This window comes from Homalodisca vitripennis, chromosome 3 (genome assembly GCF_021130785.1).
Source record: "Homalodisca vitripennis isolate AUS2020 chromosome 3, UT_GWSS_2.1, whole genome shotgun sequence".
NCBI lineage: Eukaryota > Metazoa > Arthropoda > Insecta > Hemiptera > Cicadellidae > Homalodisca > Homalodisca vitripennis.
In genome coordinates this window covers 79448095-79468940 of record NC_060209.1, presented here as the reverse complement: position 1 = coordinate 79468940, position 20846 = coordinate 79448095, and the positions used below count along the sequence as shown (strand labels likewise).

Below are 20846 nucleotides of genomic sequence, written 5' to 3'. Positions count from 1 at the left end.
TTATAATGAGTCGGCTATTGTGAAATGACAGATTTTTGCACTATAGGAACAATGTTAAACCTGAAACACTACTATGCCCTTATTTTTGGTCACAGAATTTAAAAAATTTAAAAATTTTTCACATTAAAAAATAAAATGAAAAAACTAAAAAGCGTTTGGATTTGTATTATTAATATATTTAAAATGAGACACCACCCATGATATTATGATTAAAATTAGAAACGTAAAAGTATGTGAGGCTTAAAACAGTTAATTGGGGGCCCTGACAGTTTTCCGTTCTGTGCTTTTGATCAATAGCACGAAAAGCAGGATCTGAAATAGTTTGGGGGTAAAATTATAATTTTCAGTTAAATCTGTTAAAAATATATTACATTTGGCATTCAATCCTCCAGTTTGCACATTACGCCAAAACATAGCTAGGCTCAATGACAATCTTGAATTATTTCGGCCTTACCATAGCCGTAAAAATTTTAAACCGAAATAAAGTTTTGCATGCTTATCATGAAATATGGAAATCATAGTGAGACCGAAGTATATGCAGATTTTAATTGTGTTAGCAATCTTCGAGGAGGTGTGAGCCGGAAAACATGAAGATAAATAACAACAAAATGTAGTTTAGCCTATATTAGACACTTTCTACGTTTGTCCGTTAGAGTTTTGTACACACCAATGGTAAAAATTTAAGAAATTATTTTACAAAAGGCCCAATTTCAATGTAGTTAAAACATGTCATACAAATGTACGCCAATGTGCAAATTATTCAGCCAGTCAGTGATAAGAATCTATTTACTTTCGTTTATACGGTGTGTCCATTAAATATGGAATATATAAAGATAATCATAGTGATTTACTTAGTTTATCAGTTGGTTTTTAATCCATCGGCCATACTGAATCGGCATTTTTGGGGATTTTGGTTTACTAGTTTAAGATATTGGACGAAAATTCAACTCAGAATAAAGACATTTGAAAATCATTTGTCATGACCCTGTTTTTACTGAAAATATTAAACCTACTATCAGTATGATGGATTCAAGCAGCTAGACTCAAAACTTGGCCAAACTTTAAATTTTCCTCAGACTCGTGGTTGCTTTATTTATACTTAAAAGTTGAACTTCTATTGTGTACAGCAAAACCGATGTGTCACTTGCATCTCAGCTCTATGGATGTCCGGTAGCGGTACATCACACTATCCGCAAATGTCGAGATAGGTAACCGGACTGTAGGTCCACGTCGTAAAACTGCCGGAAGCATTTCTTACCTGCTTCTGGAGGGGTGGACAGTGGGTCCCAGGCCGGGACCGTGGACCTACTGTCCGACTCACGAGTTTCTTTTGACGAGGGTTTGACAGGGGATCGCCGTATTCACTCTACTGGCCTTGAACGGTTGTCTCCAGATCTATACTCTATATCTGACAAATATTATTCAGTAGACTACTTTATTTTTACTACTTCTTTCTGACTCGCCACAGAAGAAGACCACCTACAGAAAGATTGAAACAAAAAGCTAAATGCATAAATGAAAGTCGGGTTTATTTTCTTAAGTGTATTGTTAAGTAATACACAATTTATAACTTAAGAAATGCTGTACGATTATAATGGTCTTTTAAAACAACTATTAAAGTAACGTAAAATGCACCGAAAATCAGGTACTTAGAACAAGAATTTTACATAATACGAGTCTGTTTACTTTAGTTAACAGTTTTGTTAAACTGTTCTGTTTAAATATTATTTTGTGATAGCACAATCATATGTGTAATTATTTTACCACTATTTTCAATTTATTTGTATTTGATGTTGAAAGCATAGAATCAGCTTGATTGTAACAACTACTTATTTAACCTTTTTTGCAACCACTGTTGAACACATAGTAAGAAAAATATACAGATAATAAAATTAAAAGTTTTGGTAAAAATCTACTTTTAATTGTACACTTTAGCAAATATTGAGTATGCAGTGTTTGGTGAGTACTGTAAAGTTGATATCAAAGAAGCATTTACTATATAACTTTTACTATAAATTTAAAGAATGTTCTAAAACGCATCTTAGTTATCTTTTGACAGAAATAGGCTTCTCAGATCTTTGTGTGTGTGTGTATATATATACATATTTCCTTGATCGAGCAAACAAGGTAACAAAGCCAACTAAGGCACAAAATAAATTAAGCCAGGAATAAATTACAATCGCTATAAGTATACACTTTTAGACATATTTCCTGGATCGTAGGAACAAATAAATCTCAACGTTAGTGACGGATATATAAATTATGCGAATATTCCAGGTATAGACCACTCTGCGAGAGCATTGTCTAGAACATATAAGTAGTCAGGCCATTTTCTTAATTTTGTCAATCTGAGTCCAAACGTAAAGCAGGATGGACTCCTTACAATCTGTGGTAGGGTTACGGGGAGCAGAACATTTATTTTACGGGGGACATCAATACTCCAAGAGAAGAAGAGACGGTGTTAGTGTTGTGCGTTGGAGATGTTCTTATTACAGGAAATATTCTTGCAACGGGAGCATTACAACGAGTATAAAACCGGTAAGTACATATCCATTACTCTTATTTTAAAATTCTAATTACAGCTCTTTGTACGAATTTTGCAGTAAATTTACCATATATAAATGTAGGTTTTCGACATTTTACATCGTTATATGTTAAATATGCAACACATGCAACAATTTGAATTTTGGTATCCATCTCAATAACAATCAAATAATTTACGTGTAGTTTAAAATTTGAAGAATTTTTATTTTGAAAGTCTTAAAAATATAAAGAGAAATACTACATTGGACAAATTAAATGTACTTGTATACGTATGTTCCTTTTGTAGGACTTTTGTAAAACGTTGATAATGAAAAATGTTCTTAAAGATTAAAAAGTTAGAAGAAAAGAACGTAAATTTCATTTTTTTCGGTTTTAAGTTAACAAAACAAATAATTTTTATACTGATATAGAATTCTTACCACATCAATGAACGGTCTTAAACATTTTTTATTCAGTATACTTTTCAATTAAAAAATTTTAATTTTTGAATTACTTATGATTTATATCATGTATCAAAGAAAGTTATTTTATTGATAAAATGCTATAAATTAATAATAAAAATTTAATTATTAAAGCTACAAATGATTTTATTTCTGTTACTCTAATATTATACTACATAACGCTAATCGTATGTTAATATGTATATACCGTTGTGAAGTACGGAATACGTTATTTACTTCTAACAAATAAGTAATAAAGTTACATAACGAATACGCTTTTTCACGATGATAAATAAGAAAGGTTACTACATCAATTTCCTTTTTAGTTAACCTATTTAATAAATAAAGTAACAATTTTTGTTTCTACGGAGAACCATTTAGATTCAATATTAAAATTTGTTAATATAGCCATTAAAAAAATAAGGGTATTAGTTTTTCAAAACTACATTTGATAGTTGATATTAAAATAATTCGAATAAACTTAACATTGAAAATAATAAATTTAACCACGATACATGAAGTGTGGGATTGGTGTGCAATTTAAATACTATAACATTCAGAAATAAAAGATTAAAATTAGGAAATCTGCTACGTTTGGGAGCTGGATTTGAAATAGAAATGTATTTTTATGTTGTGTAACGCTACATGTTTTGTATTTATTTATATTAAGCATTCCAAGTGACGGTTTATGTTTTTTAGTTTCAAAATCTGAATTTTACTAACCTAAAATAATTATAATGGTAAGATGTAACTTTATTTGTTTTAATCGTTTTATACAGTATGACGTGATATCCTTTTGAAATAATAGCAACAATCGATAACACGTTGTGTAGGCGTTTTATATTTACAGTGCAACGTAACAGTCTGTGTTTACAGTTTTATCTTTAGGCTACTTTAGTATGCTTAAAACCATTTGTTTGGAAATATTAGGATTAAAAACTATATGGATAAATTAATTTTTCATATTGTATGGCCCTGAACTGCGGATTGACTAATAACATACATTGATTGATAATTACGTATCTTCGTCAAACAGTTCAAACTGTAGTCATACACTACTGTAGTTTCGACTTTTAAAAGTTACTTTCTAGTGTCGGTGCCAATATATTATATTAAAAGCGAGGATTATCCATTTAGAGTCGTCATAGTTTGTAATTCACTTCAACACAGTACAGACACAACGAATAAATAAATAGTGCGAGAAACACATTGGTAGGTCTATCACACACGAATATTACACATGACGGAACATCGCGGCCGACAGAAGACAGGACCGTTTATTGTGTTATTGTGTGGTTCTCATCCATCAAGTGTTGAACAAAGTGCAGAAGTTTGTTTATGTAATTTGGGTTTCGGGCATTGGTCTCAAATCTTTGGCTAAACGACCTGGCTGTCTGTCCGATGAATAAAAATATGGATGTTTTTCGTCAGTGTCGAAAAGGCAGCAAATTAAACACGCTTGAAGAATATGAAATTTATAAACATTCTCAAGGGAATTGACTAGGTGAACTCATGTTAAACGAGAAGCTAAAATTCAGCTCCCATTATTTATTCAACACATTAGGCCTACTCTATCGCATCAGCATCTCGCCGGCCGCAATGTTCTATCATCGTAATTATATGGATAAGCTTTAATTATTTTTCAATATTAACACTGGTACAACAATATAAATACATGAGCTAATGGGGCAAGCCTTTCGCTCATTATTTTATACAAAGGCAATATCAATTCACAACATGGTAATAGCACAAGTTATTTTTTTATCATTTCATACCTTAATAGGCCCTTTACATTTCTACCCAAGTGGACGTTTATGTTTTACTCTTCCACATTGAGGGAGTGTCTTATCAAAAGTACGTACAAGTCAAGGAATTGAAAATTATAATACAGTTCAAGCCTGAACTAAAGCGCCATTTTATTCTTTACGTGCCATTATATTACAACGTGTGCTTTATGAAATTAAAATTGAGATATTGAATTTTATAGTCACTGTAGTACCGTATAATCAATAAAACAAAATACTCAGTTTTGAAGCTTTAAACTGTTAGGTAGCTTTAGTGTATTTCAAGATATAACAGTAAGTTTTTTCAACATCATAACTTGTACTAAAATTATTTGTGTATTTATAACTGGTAAGAATAGTTGCAAAGACATTTCTGCAACAGCTGCTGTTTAATTTGATTAATAATATGCTCTTTTAATATTTTATCAGATTTTTACCGCATGAAATGTCACAAAGTGTCACTAACGTGGATGTTTAGGCAAGCAACTAGATCCATTTACATAATTTAATAGATTGAAAACCAAGACAAAAGAAACGAAAACAAATACGATTTTATATGTAACTATGAAATTGTTTAAATAATAAAATATCCAATCAAATGGTAATTTTAGGAATTAAAACCAAAATAATTCGCCCAACCATAAAAGGTTTTTCACGATTATTTTACTAAATTGATGTTTCTGTGATAAAACTTAACAATAATTATTGTTTTTATATAAAGTTTTCGTTAAACATTACGTAACATTAAAGATAACCACTTGGAGTAACCCACAAAAATTGTGGATTAAATATAATGTACGTCCCCTGAGTAATCGGACAATCTTCTCATCGAAATAATAAAAATAGTTCATATAAACATACGAGTATGTCCGGAAACGCCTTGTTAGGGAGTTACGGCTAGCGAGATATTTCGCGTGATTTTTCAGGAAAGGACGGAAATAAAGCGAAACTGATGTTTTTATGGCATAAAGATTGCTAAATTTACTGGGTTTTATATAGCATTAACTATAAAATACGTCCCAGACCTGTTAAACCACCCATTTCAGAGATATCAGACAAAGTATGCAATATTTGGTCTCGAAAAACATGTTTTGTTTATATTTAAATACATTATCCAACTTCCATTAAATGGGTAATAAACAAGCAAACTTTCTAACTAAAACTTTTAGAGAATTTAATTCCGAAGAGTATAATATAAAATAGGCTAATAATAAACAAACACAATACTACAAATATAATGTTTAAAATAAACACATAAGAAAAATAAGAAATGAACGTTCTTCGTAAAAACAAATCGTTTAATATTAATAAATGTTACGTATCATTTACATTTATTAATATTTATAGGTTTCCCCAATTGCTCCAAGAGTCTTAAAAATCGATTAATGTTATAACTCTTCAACTAAATAGTTACAAAACATTTACCTAACACATTGTACGTTGAGAAACAAGATTTTAAAAATACAGGTCGGGGTTATTTATAGTTCATTTTACAAAATAAAAAATCTTTTGATAAGAGGAAACCACATGAGAAGTTTGTCGGGTTACTTGTGGGACACCCTGTATAGATCTGAAACGTCTACTTCGGTCAAAAAGTAACTACTTTTGGGCATAGCAATTTACTTCCAGTCCAAGATATTTCCTGTGTCCGTAGTCTGTTGAGAGTATAGTACAAATGTGTTACTTTTGTAACATCCAAAATATTACTGTCTTTCACAAATACCGGAGGGACAGTTTAAAAAAAAAACAATTAACTACGTAGTATTTTTTTGTTTCATTACACATATAGGAGGGGGGAGGACCAGTAATAAAACAATTGTTTAATTTTTTTGTTTTTTTTTCGCAGTACACGAATCCGCAAGTATGTGTTGAACATTGTCATCCACCCAACGTTGCGGGAGAGGAGGTTGTACGGATGAGGATACAAATGCGAAACCAGGCCTGCAGCAGCAAAGTGAAACCTGTAGATGTTCTCTCTACCTCCCTGCTACAATCATCTGATGATGCAAAGGCTTACTGCGGCAGGTTATCAAGTGTAAAGAGGGATATAAGAAGACAGCGGCAAAGACTCTTTCCGGCAATCCCGAAGGTTGTCGCAGACTTGCATATACCAGAAGAGTGGAAAACTACTGGAGGAACGTCACCTAGAAGATTTCTAGCTCATGATTCGGGTCCGGGTTCTTCTCAACGACTGTTGATATTTTCAACTGATAATGGGTTACAAAACTTAACAAATTCTCACACCTGGTTTATGGATGGAACGTTTAAAATGTCATCAAATCTTTTTAAACAGGTATATGTAATCCGTGGGGAGCAGAACAATATTATTTCAACTTGCGTATATGCCCTAATGACAGAGAAGACGACAGAAATGTATAAAAAGCTTCTTCAAGTTGTTTTAATAAAGTGCTTGGAGTTAGGTAACACAGCAAGACCTAAAGTCGTGATGACCCACTTTGAATTAGCAGCCATGTCAGCTGTATCGGAGGTTTTTAGTTCCAGCGTTTCAGTGAAAGGCTGTTATTTCCACTTATGCCAGAGTACATGGCGGCAAATTCAGCGTCTCGGTCTTACGAAAAGTTACAAAGAAGATTCTCAAATCCGACTTTTCTGCGGTATGATTAACGGTCTAGCTTTCTTGCCGATGAAGGACGTTCTGTTGGGAATGGAGTTTCTATGGGGAGCTGCTCCTTTTCAGCTTTTGGAGTTATTGCATTACTTTGACACCACATATGTAAGCGGAACCGTTGGACAAACCCCTAGTTCTCCATTGTTTTCTCCTAGAGTGTGGAACGTCCACGAGGCCACGTTAGGTAACTACCATCGTACCAATAACGCTTGCGAGTCCTGGAACAATAGGTTCAACAGCCTAATAAACCAGAACAATCCATCAATCTGGACCGTCTTAGAAGCTATACGTAAGGATGAAGCAATGGAAAGAACAAGATCTCTATCTTTGACGCAAGATGTGCCCACTACAAAGACTAGTCTCCAAAAACACCAGCGAAGGCTTCAGGGACTTTGCCAAGACTATGTTTCTGGAAAGAGAGACCTGCCCAGTTTTCTGAGAGCTGTAGGCTCTACGATAAGATATTATTAAAAACATTCATATTTGTAAGTTTCTTACTATTATTGTATTCGGAGTTTATTTTGTTTGTAATTTATACCATTTTAGAGGCTGTGGTCAAAATATGTTTTTTTTCTGCGCTAATCGTCATTGAATTTTTGTATGTTACTTTTTTATTGCTATTATTATTATTAATTTAGAAATTAATTTTTATATTTACATTTTATTAATAATTTCCTATCATTGTTTCTATGCGTACATGGTGTTTGAGACTAATCGTATGTTTTGCTCATTCTGATTTATTCAAATTATTTGTTATTTAACTTTTTACTACACCGACCAATGTATTAATAATCTTTTCAAAACTTATATAACTATATAAGTATAGCCTATGTATATTATATATATATATATATATATATATATATATATATATATATATATATATATATATACAGGGTGTATATTATGGTCTGGAAACACCCAAATATATCCTTTAATAATTTAAATATAAATTTGAAACCTCTTACAATCGTGATAGAGATTGGGCATCTACTTTTGGAACAATGTTTTGTTATGTCACACCAACGGGGGACGTCCTGCCGAGGGTATCGTGAATATTCTTAATGGAAGCCTATACCTTGTGATACATAATTTTTAAAGTTAATAGCTTACTGAATTGAATGCCACAAACCGCATCTCAAGGGAATTATTCTATCAGAAAATAGAGCATTTTTAGTATTGAAAATTTACTGATTTCAACAATGTAATTTTAACATGGTTTCTTGCCACAAAATGTGTTACACTAATTTTTTAGCATTTTTTTAAATGTTCAATTAAATAAAAACAAAAATTTCATTTTAAGCTGGTTCTATTAGCACAAATTTGCCAGTTTTTTATTACAGTACCAATTATGGAAATACTTATGTTATTGATTTCTTATTACAAATAAAAAATAATGTATGCTGTTAGAAAAGTCTTACAACAAACGTTTTTACCTGCATTTGGTGTCAAAGCAATTGTTCGAACTGTTGTTCCGTCTACGGTTTGACAATGAGCCAATCTTGTGTAAAATGATTCGACAGAGTTGCCTAACATTTCTTCAGTTATCAAAGCAATCTCCTCTATAATCCTGTTTCTTAGGTCTTCCCAAATTATGAGGCTTTCTTCTATAAACATTGGATTTTAAATGACCCCATAGGAAATAATCGATTGGTGACAAATCCGGAGATCTTGGAGGCCATTCGATTTCTCCTCTTCGGCCAATCCATTTATGAGGAAACCTTAAATCCAAATACTCTCTTACCTGTCCTCCCCATAATGGGGTGGAGCACCATCCTGCTGAAACCATACATTATCAAAGTATTCTCCTGATGCAATTTGAATAGCTGGGATTATTTCATTTTGGAGCATATTGTAGTAAAGTTCGGCATTTAAATTTCCATTGATGAAAAAGGGTCCAACAATTTTGTTACCTAAAATTCCACACCATACGTTCAGTTTTTTGTGGTTGCTGTGAATGGGGACTCAGTAATCCAATGTGGGTTTTCACTAGCCCAGTAACGGCAATTGTGCCTGTTAACATTGCCATTTAGGAAAAAAGTTGCCTCATCAGAAAATAGTATGTTGGTCAGAAAATCTCTATTGTCATCACATTTGCGCATCACAAGTTCACAAAACTCAACTCTTCTGTCGTAATCATCTTCACTTAAACTGTTGATAAATAAACTTTAAATGGTTTGTATTTATTAATTTCTCAAAATCTTACTCACAGACATAGGGTGCATATCATGTTGCTAGTGCAGCTTTTCTGAGCGATGTATGTGGGTCTTTCAATAAATGTTTGCAAAAACATCTAGTACATGTTCTTCATCTGTTGCAGATTGTATCCTACCGTCGACTTTGGCCGATTACGTACACTCCCTGTCATTTCAAAACGCTCAATAGTTTTTTGATATTGTTGAAACACTTATGGGATTCCTTTCTGGGAAAGTGTCATTAAACAAATTACAAACTTCCCGATAAAGATCTTTGACGATCGCCATATCCTTGCATCATCAACAGAGTAATTCGTTCTCTTTCAGACAATTCCATTAAAATGCCAAATAATAAAAACTGAACTAATGTAATTAGATAACTTGGTTGACAGCAATGCTTCAGAGGACACTGATTAACTCGACAGGAATGATATGACCTTTGTCCATTTGTAATTCCCAAGCTTAGACCTGTCTAGTGAAAGCTCCATGCTCAACAAACTGAAACCTGTAGACCAGATGATTAATAAACACAATAATGTTTCTCATAGGCTAGTGACCTTTGTCTCTTTAAACCTTCCTGCTGACTGGAAAAACACCAAGTAACAGATTCATAAGTAATCAGAGAAAGTGACTCATAGGTTTTATTCATTGTAATAAAAACTGGTAAATTTGTACTAATGAAACCAGCTTAAAAATAAATTGTTTATTTTATTTTAATTGAACATTTAAAAATGCTAAAAAAATTAGTGTTGTAACACATTTTGTGGCAAGAACCATGTTAAAATTACATTGTTGAACATCAGTAAATTTTCAATACTAAAAATGCTCTATTTTCTGATAGAATAATTCCTTTGAGATGCGGTTTGTGGCATTCAATTCAGTAAGATATTACCTTTAAAATTATGTATCACAAGGTATAGGCTTCCATTAAGAATATTCACGATACCTCGGCAGGACGTCCCCCGTTGGTGTGACAATAACAAAACATTGTTCCACAAAAAGTAGATGTCCAATCTCTATCACGATTGTAAGAGGTTTAAAATTTATTTTTTTAAATTATTAAAGGATATATTGGGGTGTTTCAGACATAATATACACCCTGTATATATATATATATATATAGGCTATATATATATATATATTTTTGTCCTTCAAAATATATCTGTTACACTTGTTTTGTACAAATATATATCAGAAGAGTAATAAATAATGTGCAAGTACGTTTATTTTATACGTCAATGCTTAAAGGACTTCCTTCTTTAGAAATTAATTTACTTTAAGTGGATCTAATGTCCACATAAACATTTCCCATGTAATATGAAAGGGGCATGTCATCTCACCTATGTAACATCAACTAAAATATAATAGGTCAAATGCCTTTAAATACTATCCTCGCTGTAGTACAATTGTTTAAATCAATTTAGTTTTGTGAGATAATACTTGGATTCTCATAAATGTTTGTGGTTTAGCACTTATATTATGACAGGATTAAACATCTTATAGCAAAACCGTGAATACCAAATAACAAAGCAATTCACTGAGCAGAACATGTTACATGAAAAATGTATACAGGTATTTATTTTTTTCAGCTAGGTTTCTAACTTTGTAAATGTATAGTTTTACTTAAAATAGATGTATAATATTTACTGTAAGGCTATCATATAAACTCTAGCGCTAAACAATAATAAAACACACAAAGATGCAATAAACTTCATGTTCATAACATTTCTGTTGAAAAGTATTATTTTATTGTTAATCTTCCTCCTTTTAAAATTTTACTATGGATATAAATACATATACGAGTATGAGTAATATACGTTGTTTTAATTTATTACCTACCTGGACTTTGGGCAATAGTCCCACTTATTAAATTTGTATAAGTTATTATTTTCTTCAATAACAGTACCCGTCGGTAAAGTAATTTTCTTCCAGAATTATATTCAATTTGTAAGTCAAAAGTTTAGGTTAATCTAGTGTTACTATCCAATTAAGCATTTATTTGTAAATTGTAATTAACCATGTATTGGTAATTTAAAAATAAGAATTGTTAATATGAGATCATAATTAGTTTTCATAACCTTTTGTAAAATTTTCAGTACTGCAAGTTGTTTTTTAATAAACATAAAGTTTGTTGTTAGTACAAATAATCAACAAATTTACCTAATTGAGTTATACCTATTTTAAAATTTAAATTTTCAATAATATCTTACCTCCTGATACTAACGATGGACCAAGATAAGGTATAATTAAAACAAACTTACTGTAGATGTTTATCATCCATTAGAATATTGCGGATGTACTCAGATAGTAATATAGTGATGTATGGAATTTGTTCAAATTTAATCCCAATTAGCAACCCACTTCATATGTGATACCTTGAGTTTTGGTTTGAGTAAGTTGTTGTTTATATTTACTGCCTAAGCAGTACGCTGGGCGTGTGTAGTGTAAGTATCACTCACATTCTTCCACATAAGGAAGACTGAGCGCAGGTAGAAAAATTATCGCACGGCCAGATCAGTTTTGAAAAGTAGGACAGTTAGTCCACGGCTGTCGGCGTGGACTAACTGTCCTACCCTGCAGAAAAGTGACGTCAGCCACCCTCGTCAAAACTAGTCGTGGACCTACAGTCCTACAATCGTCGAGATATTGGGGTGCAAGGATACATTGATAGATATAATCTACCGTCTAGATGAGTTTTGGAGTTGGTGGGGATCCCTAAGCCCATAAGGTTAAAGACAGTCGGTAGCCTAGACATAAGGGCTTGCTCCCCCTGACCGCTTTGACAAGAGGTACAGAACTGGCTTCCTCTTCTTCCAAGGTGACATGACTGATAGTGCTATTCTTCCTCATGGATCTCGACAGGAGGGGCCCCTCGCCCCCAACCTTATCCATGCTTAATATAAGTGCAAATGTCTTCTTAGGACTCTGTGAAATGAGAGGTTTCTCAGATCCTTGTCCTAAGAGTGCGAAAAACCTTTATATGTTATTCATACTAAATATTATGAACTAGTAATTGTAAATATATTAGGGATTTTCATCTATTATGTACTTTATGGACATAAGGCATAGCCAGTGGTATCAACATTGATTTTTCTAGATTATACTTAGCCTACCAACATTTAAAGCTGTAATCATAGGCTTACAATGATTTGGTGGCACAACTGTAATATTCAAACATGATATGGTTGGTGGCAATGTAAACAATAATATTTGTATACTGCCAGTAACTCGCGTGAGTTGGCCGGCTCGCTATGTCCGTTGCTCTATTCATAGCCTCTAGCATTGGACGAGTCCATCTTCTCTGGTCCATCTGTTACCGAACTCAACTGTCAATGGTGTGAAGGTGAAATCGGCGTGGCCTTGTGTCTTTATTCGGTAAGCAGAGTGTGAAGTTAATTCTAGTTTGGGTTTTAATTGTTCAGCAAAACATTTATTTTAGTAATAAATTGTCTTAAATATTATATCAGTATCAAGAAGACAATGTTTTGTTATAACTCTTGTAGATCGGCTTTTGTTGATTCAGAAACAATATTTATTTATACTTTACTTTCTGTTTTTAAATGTCTCTCTTTCGTAAAACTTTTGCCGTAGTGGAATGATTGAAAAAGTCAGGTTATATTAATTTCACAAGATACTATACTACAGCGATATGTCAAATTCAATACTATGCTAAAAAATACTAAATAATAATTTGTGTCTTAAAATAATATAGCCGGCATTACAAAAATGTCTATTGGAAGAAATATTGTTAAATTTCGTCAAAAGAAAAAAATGCACCAAATATTTATATTAATTGAAATGAAATTAATTAGTACTTAAATTTATTTACCAACACTAATTTAATGAAGCATATGCCAATTTACTAGACCGCATAATGACTGGTTGGCATAAATAAGTAGAATTGTTGCATCGTGTATAATTTTTGTAGATAGAAAGACTATCCAAACATTAATTATATGATTACTTTCGGCATTAATATATTCACTGTGCTACCTACAATTACAATCAAAACCAAGGTTAGCTGGTCGTTCTTCTTAAATTGGACTTCGTTAGCATAATTTGCTGACGAATTTATTCAAGACTTTCCCGATTGTTACAGCTGATTATATGTTGTAAATTAAACCACAGTGAAAATTTTCATCATTAGTATAAGTTGAGATTGTTTTTTCTATGTTATTTATGTTTTATAACATTGAAATGAACTTATTTACTTAACATGAAAGTGCATACATTATATACGTGCAAAATCAACAATTTACAAAAATATTACAAGCTTTGATATTTTTAAAACCCTCAATTTATCGAAATAAGTATATTTAATTTAACTTAAGAAGTCAGCAATTGAAAACAGTAGATAGCAATAATAAATTGACTTGATATTTTTTGAGCACGCTGGTTTTGAAATTGATGCTTTGTGAATTCTTTGAGTATTTTTTTTATTAGTACAGGCTATTTGTTACAGATACCTACAAAATGGCCGAGATAGGGCTTATCTCTCTGCCCGGGGAAGTGATTGCCCACATAGCTCAGTTCCTGTCCCTGAAGGACCTCCTGGCATGTTCCGCCACTTGCTCCTACCTGCGCTCTGTCTTGAACGACAATCTCATCTGGAAGAGGCACTACAGGCGCAGCATCGTGAATTACGTGAGTATGGCGAAGCCGTTTGTGAAGCCGGAGTTCGAATACCATCCAGAGCTCGAATCTCTGGAGCCGCTCTGTACCGAGCGAGTGAATCTGCTGAGGCAGAACCATTTGCTGAGCAACTGGCGGGAGGGGAAGTGCGTCAGCCACAACGTCCACACTCAGGGTAACGGGCTCTTCTTGGAGAACAACGATCGACAAATCATCTACGGCAACGTCTATCTCTTCCTACACGTGCTCAACACGAACGAGATCACCATCTGGAACATAGAGGAGATCCCGTACTTCTACACCAGTGTCGTGTTCAGCCTGTACGAGTACAACATGGAGGACGAGGACTGGACCGACATAGTGAGGGTGTACTATCAGATCGTGGAGGACAAGCTGGTGGTGATCCAGGGGAATCTGGTACAGATCTTCGGCATATACCTCCCGGAGAAAGCGTTCCCACTGGAGTACTTGATCTCCGTCGATAGGGACCAAGTGGTCAGTGACTTCGCGGAGACTCTCTACACGGACTGTTACAACTGGATCGTGGGTCATCTGTTGTTCTCCAGGCTGTGTTACTTGCCAGTCGTGCACGTCTGGGACATCCGCACCGGGGACAAGAAGAAAGCCCTGCGAGCTCCCGCCGTAGGCTGGGACCTCTACGTAATATCTTTGGATGACGCCGCCGACGTGGTATTCAGTCTCAGGACTGACGATCCGTTCGCCATGGGGCCTGAGGATTACGCAAAAATAACAAACCACATCAGCTGTTATAATGTAGCCAAAGACGAGTACACAACAATCTTTCCGAGCCTGGCCGGCTGTAAACCCGTAAACGCGTTGCATTATCGTGATTTCATCATACTTTTTTGTATAGACAATATGTTTATTTTTAAGTGTTCCATTTATGTTTTTGACCGGCGCACTTCGTCCACGGTGGCCCAAGCCACGTTCCCCGATCTGGTAGGCCTCTACAAATCTCGAGTGATCGAAGACAAGTTGGTTTTAGCGACCCAAAGCTCGGTGGAAATTCTGAACGTGAAAACTTTAGAGGCTGTTACCTCTTTAAAAATCGATGATGTGATTGACATAGACTATTTACCTGTTTTCAACTCCACATTCATTATTACGTCTTCCGTCAAAAGTGATATAGAAGTGTGGGACATTGATAAAAACCAGGTGCTGTTAAAATTACCTCTACAAAGTTTTGTATTTTTGAATGAATCTTGTTCAAAGTTGGTTTTGATTTCAGGGCAGTCTCTTGTAGTAAAGAATTTTTGGTAGGAAAATGTTTAGCATTTGTGACAGATAATGAACACTTTTTTATTAACTTATCACTAACTGAAAGTATTAAAATATGTGTGATCAAAGTATGATAGTGTTTTCAGATAATCATATTGGAATACGTAAAGTCAGTATGTACACATAAAAATGTTGAGATTAAAATATTGAATACACACATAATTCTTTGTGTAAAGTTCGTTTTTGGTAATGGAAGGGTTGTGAAGGTAACAGTATTTTCCAGGAAAATTGCAATCATTGAGCAATAAAAAGCATCAGTAACACTACATTTCGAGATACGCAATCTGATCTCTTCCTCAGGTGATGGATAAACGACTTATCTAAGTTCTGACAGCAATCAAATAAATAGAGCCAAATCACAGAAAGGCAACTTTTAAAGATGCACTCAATAAAACTAACACTTTTATGAACCTAACTTAGGATTAATTATAACGTTTGCTCGCGATGATCAGATAACCAATCATTGGCAGCCAATCAGCACCAACCTGTTGTGCACCAGTTTTTAAGAGTATCTGTCTCAACAACTCATTAAATAAATACTGATATTGGGTACATAGATTTGACACGTAACATGTTTATTGTGAACCCTAACTAATGTGTGTCAACGTATAGCTGTATGTGGTCTCGTAAGTTGTAATTATTTGTTGTTAGTTATCCTCTTGGGACTCCATATTCTCGTATTATAGTTTGGGTTGCAGATTTCGCAACGTAGTTTTATTGCAAATTTTTTTTAACACTGACAGATGAACTTATCTGAGTCATCCATGAGTGAACTTATGAGTGTCCAAAGAATTCACGATAATTCATAAATATAACTTTATATTTAAAATTATTATAATATTTTTGTAATATAGAAACTAAATATACGATGTAATAAAACATACTTAGACATGCTGTTGTTTTTCGAACATTGTTTGCTTTGTAAGTTATTTATATTGTGATTCAGAAAATTTGATAATAAATAATGTAAAATAATGTATAATTTTAACATATTTTTAAGATATTTTGGAGAAACCTAAACCGAAGTCCGTAGCTAACTTAGTAAAAGCTTTTATGATGGGGTACGATGGAGTTCTGTGATATATTTAGGAAACATAAGTAGGCATAAAAATAACCTACTAGGTTAGGTGGAGGTTAAGTGGTAGAGAGGACTGTTAAGTCCTAACTTCGCCTCTGTAAATAAAGACATTTTTCATTTCATTTTTCATTTCATTTCATTTTATATTTCAATTAGTTATTCTTGCCCTTACCAAAGAGTCTTACTTTACGTTACTTTACTGTTTTGACAGTATAATTCTTGGTCCGAAATTTACAGAAATTTATATATACACACAAGCATAATTTGGCCTTTAACAGTCAGCATTTGTCAACTTTCAGCGCATCGTAACTTCTGGCTTATTCTTATATTCTTCAATATACCTATTGGTGCTACATCTCCTCACTGTATGTCCCACGGTCTTGGGTTAAAGTGTGGAAAATCTAATGACGTGAACATACACTAGACACGAACTTTTTAAACCGTTCTGAATACTAACAATATTTACCATTAGTTTAATTCTTTAAAAGAAGATTTTTGCCCTCTGCCTGGGCTACCCTGCTTGTTTATACCCTCGGTACTCGTATATTGAAAGTATGAATATGTGTAAACCTGAACAGTACAAATGCTCTCTTACTTCCAAATCCCTGTTTGCTAGTTCTTCCTATTTCCTAGGTTTATTCTATCAATTATATAAATATTTAAATCTTTTGTCTCTATCGTAGTTAATGTACGCGATGTCGACTCGACAATTTTCTGTCATAAAAAATTGCGTTTTAGTGTCTGCTGTGATTCCTTAGCAGTGGTTACAGATTCATCGCGGTCATTTTCCCAAGTTGTAGTCACGTAGCGAATGTTTCGTTTAATCAAGTTAGTGTCTGGTGACTTTGTTATTATTTCTTTTGCTACTGTGTAAATATGCCATTCTACGATGTCTAACATCCAAACATCTTCACAAACTTTCGCCTTTATCATATAAATAGGATAAACCTTTATTGACTTCCAAGTTTAGTTAGACTATAGAACAGAAATATTTTCCTAACCTAAATAAACAAATCTTTACCTCCACAACATATTTAATGGTTATAAAATGGGATCTTATCATTCCTTTCTACTAGCTCAATATTTAGTATAACTCTCTGATAAACTATTTACCCTAAAAAGATAGAGGGGATTTAATAACTTTCTTTTTATTTTAGAAAATCTAAATTTGCTCAAGCGAAAAACCTGAATTTTGTAACTTATATAAATTCCTCTATAAAACCTCTGTCGTATTCGGATTTGGTAGATTAGTGAATTCATTCAGTATAACTAGAAACTAAAATGCTTACTTTCAATATTAATAAATCGCATGTGGCATGTGGCTTTTAAAGAGTAAACGCATTTACAGTATTTGAATAACGCGGTTTGTTCTTTACTAAATTTTCTCTCTGACTGTAACAGTATTTGTATCAACAAGTACCTAACCAATAAATTTAAATGTTCTTTCCGTATTTGTAATTTACTAAGAAAAGATGCAGGTCTAACTTCAATGTTGGATCACTTCTAGGGGACATGAATGAGAAGAAAAAACAACTATCAAGACTAACTGCACCTGTGTTGAGAAAACGTTAGAAAGTTCGTTTGAAAAGTTCAAATGTTCGCTAAAAAAGTTCCTCTAAATATTTTCGGAGTGCACAACAATGTTTTTTCATGTAAAACGTACTTAAGAGTTAGTTTTTTTATAAGTACTGCAATATATTATGAACCCCCTTTCCCCCAGTCGAATTTGGTTTATTATTGGATAAATAAATTTACTAAGCAAGGTTTATTACAGTAAGTTGATGAAAAAGGAGTAAAAAATGTGATATTTGAAGTTGTGCCTCCACCTTTTCACATGCACTGTTTTGAAAACTTTTAATATCCATTAGCAAATATATTATATATTATATAAAATGTTCTGAATGACTGAGATGAAAGATAGAGACGTGAAATAGTGTACATAGGGTTATCTTGTGTTGTAGAGGCGTAATAAAGAAGGATTTATCTCTTCGACATCGGGGCTCCGCCCTAATGGCCTTTAAAGTTGCGAACATTCCTATAAGAAATACATTGAAATGTAAACCAATTCCAATACCAATAAATGAATACCTCGATACTCGGCGTTACGAGACGTCAGTACCACAGGATTCTATCTGTAGTTTTTACATTTTTGTATTTTATCGATAGGTATATTACCCATTAAGATAAACTAATGTTTAATATGCTTAAAGCAAAACTTTGACAAGACGGTTTTATTTGCACCAACAGCTAAAAAGGATTCTGGCACTGCTTTTAAGGTCATTTTATCATCTTTTTTTGCAAGTTCTTCATTTATGTTTTTTTAAATTAAATTATTATTTTATAAATTAATGGATTGGACGATTAGAGCTTTAATGATATTTAACTGATATATAAATGATATATAAATGATTAATGATATATAAATGAGCTTTAAGTCAGTATCAAACAAGTAGTAGATTGTTGTGACTTACATGTTATTACACTGCCTGGTTAATGTGAGTTGTTTTTTAGAAACGCATGTTAAAACTTTACAACTAAATTGCGCACAGCTTAAAAGACAAAAGAAGTTACTGCGAAATTCACATAAGACAGTACATGGTCGTTATGGTTACTACATTGCTGGTGTAATCATAAAAGTTTTAATTTATACAGTTAAATATTTCCTAATATTAGAGACTATATTGTTTGGAGTGACAGTAATGTTTCAAAAAATATAAACTCTGTTATTTCATATGTTATTGCCTATTTTTGTCAAATAATGAACACTATCGTCTAAAACATACATTTATCAAGTACAGTAATAGTGAGATTTATATACTAGGGTATTTATGCGTGTATGGAGCAGATAATATAAATTCCAATATTGAGAAGGCTTTAAATTCTCTGAGATTTGATAGAACATTTACTTTTAAGAGTAATTATAGCCTCAAATGATACCTTAGTATTCTGCAATCAAAATTTCGAAAGGTTTGATTCCTTCCATTACCCAGTGCAAGCATCATATTTATTTCTATTGCTATTACACTAAAGTTTGCCAGTCTGAGTTTAATCTTTCTGATGTTTAAGCTGAGTCGTTCAAAACCAGCTTGATCATCCTTACGAAATATGGAATAGCATTTGTACGGTTAACAGACAAAGTAAAACAAATCGAGATGCTCGTATCCTTTTGAGCTGTTCAATAAAGCAACATGGAATGTTGCACGGAAAGTATGATGGGAATATGTTCTGGCCATTGCATCACTCATGAGTAACATGCTAGAGAAGATATGCATTCCTATTTTTTCACCTAGAAATTGTAAGCGGGTAACAGCAAGTAATACTTATAAATCTAGAAATAAAACTCAACAAATAATGGCGAGAGTGCGATATCAACAGTGAGTTTTCGGATCTATCTAAGAAATATTCCCGCTCGAACCAATCAAGCTTGATTCGTTTACGAAAGTCCTGCAAAATACTTGTGCTATTTGGAGTCATTCTATCGAGAAAACGTTTTAGCTAGCCCTTTTAATTAATTATTGATTACTTGCTAAAACTGAATATTTACGTATTGGCTGGCTTATGAACTTGTGTGTCAACTAAATGATGAATTAAAATAAAATTTAATATATTATACTTATTTTTTTAACTTATTTAATGTTTTAAGTAAGTAATAGGCTATAGTATATTAATATATTATACTTCATTAATTCATTTTATTAAAATTTTTATTTGACCACAAATTTAGTATTATAAAAATTTTTAAATCCAAGTGCTTCGATCTCATACAATAGAACGGATATTCATATTTTAAAACTACTTATAGTTCTTGTTCCGTACTGGTTTTTAAGTAGTAAAAGATTTGTTTTTAGAGCTGATATTTGTTTAGGCAATTATTTATTTTTGTCTCGCCAGATGCTTTATATGCGACAGTTTTGGAGAATTATCGTTACAAATTTGTTTAATTTGCTTGATCGTTACTTACAAGTGGAGTAACTATAGGATTTGTAATGTATTATCCTGTATGCTCTATAGATTTGAAACATTCAGTATAAATAATAAAATAAGAGAAAAAAAATCTTTATGAATATATAACGTTGCAATTGTAACATAACAAGAGATTTATACTTTATAAATAACTTTTTGACATATTGCAATTCAAGATTAAACTCTTTAGCAACTTTAAACTTGATTTAAAAACATACTTTCTCGAGAGGAATTAATAAAATTGTCAGATATGTAGATGAAAAGTTATAGCACCCAATGAGC

At 32.8% G+C, this 20846-nt stretch overlaps 2 protein-coding genes across 2 annotated transcripts; both read left to right on the top strand.

Moving 5' to 3' along the window:
* The first annotated feature begins 6597 nt into the window (after positions 1-6597).
* Positions 6598-7868, top strand: LOC124358671. Its single transcript, XM_046810975.1, has one exon. It carries the CDS (start codon positions 6684-6686, stop codon positions 7866-7868), a length of 1185 nt encoding a protein of 394 aa, XP_046666931.1. The 5' UTR covers positions 6598-6683.
* A 4994-nt stretch (positions 7869-12862) lies between these two features.
* On the top strand, positions 12863-16414 carry LOC124357093. The gene is made up of 2 exons (XM_046808524.1): positions 12863-12967; positions 14055-16414. Exon 2 carries the CDS (start codon positions 14066-14068, stop codon positions 15503-15505), a length of 1440 nt encoding a protein of 479 aa, XP_046664480.1. The 5' UTR covers positions 12863-12967; positions 14055-14065; the 3' UTR covers positions 15506-16414.
* The last annotated feature ends 4432 nt before the right edge of the window (positions 16415-20846 follow it).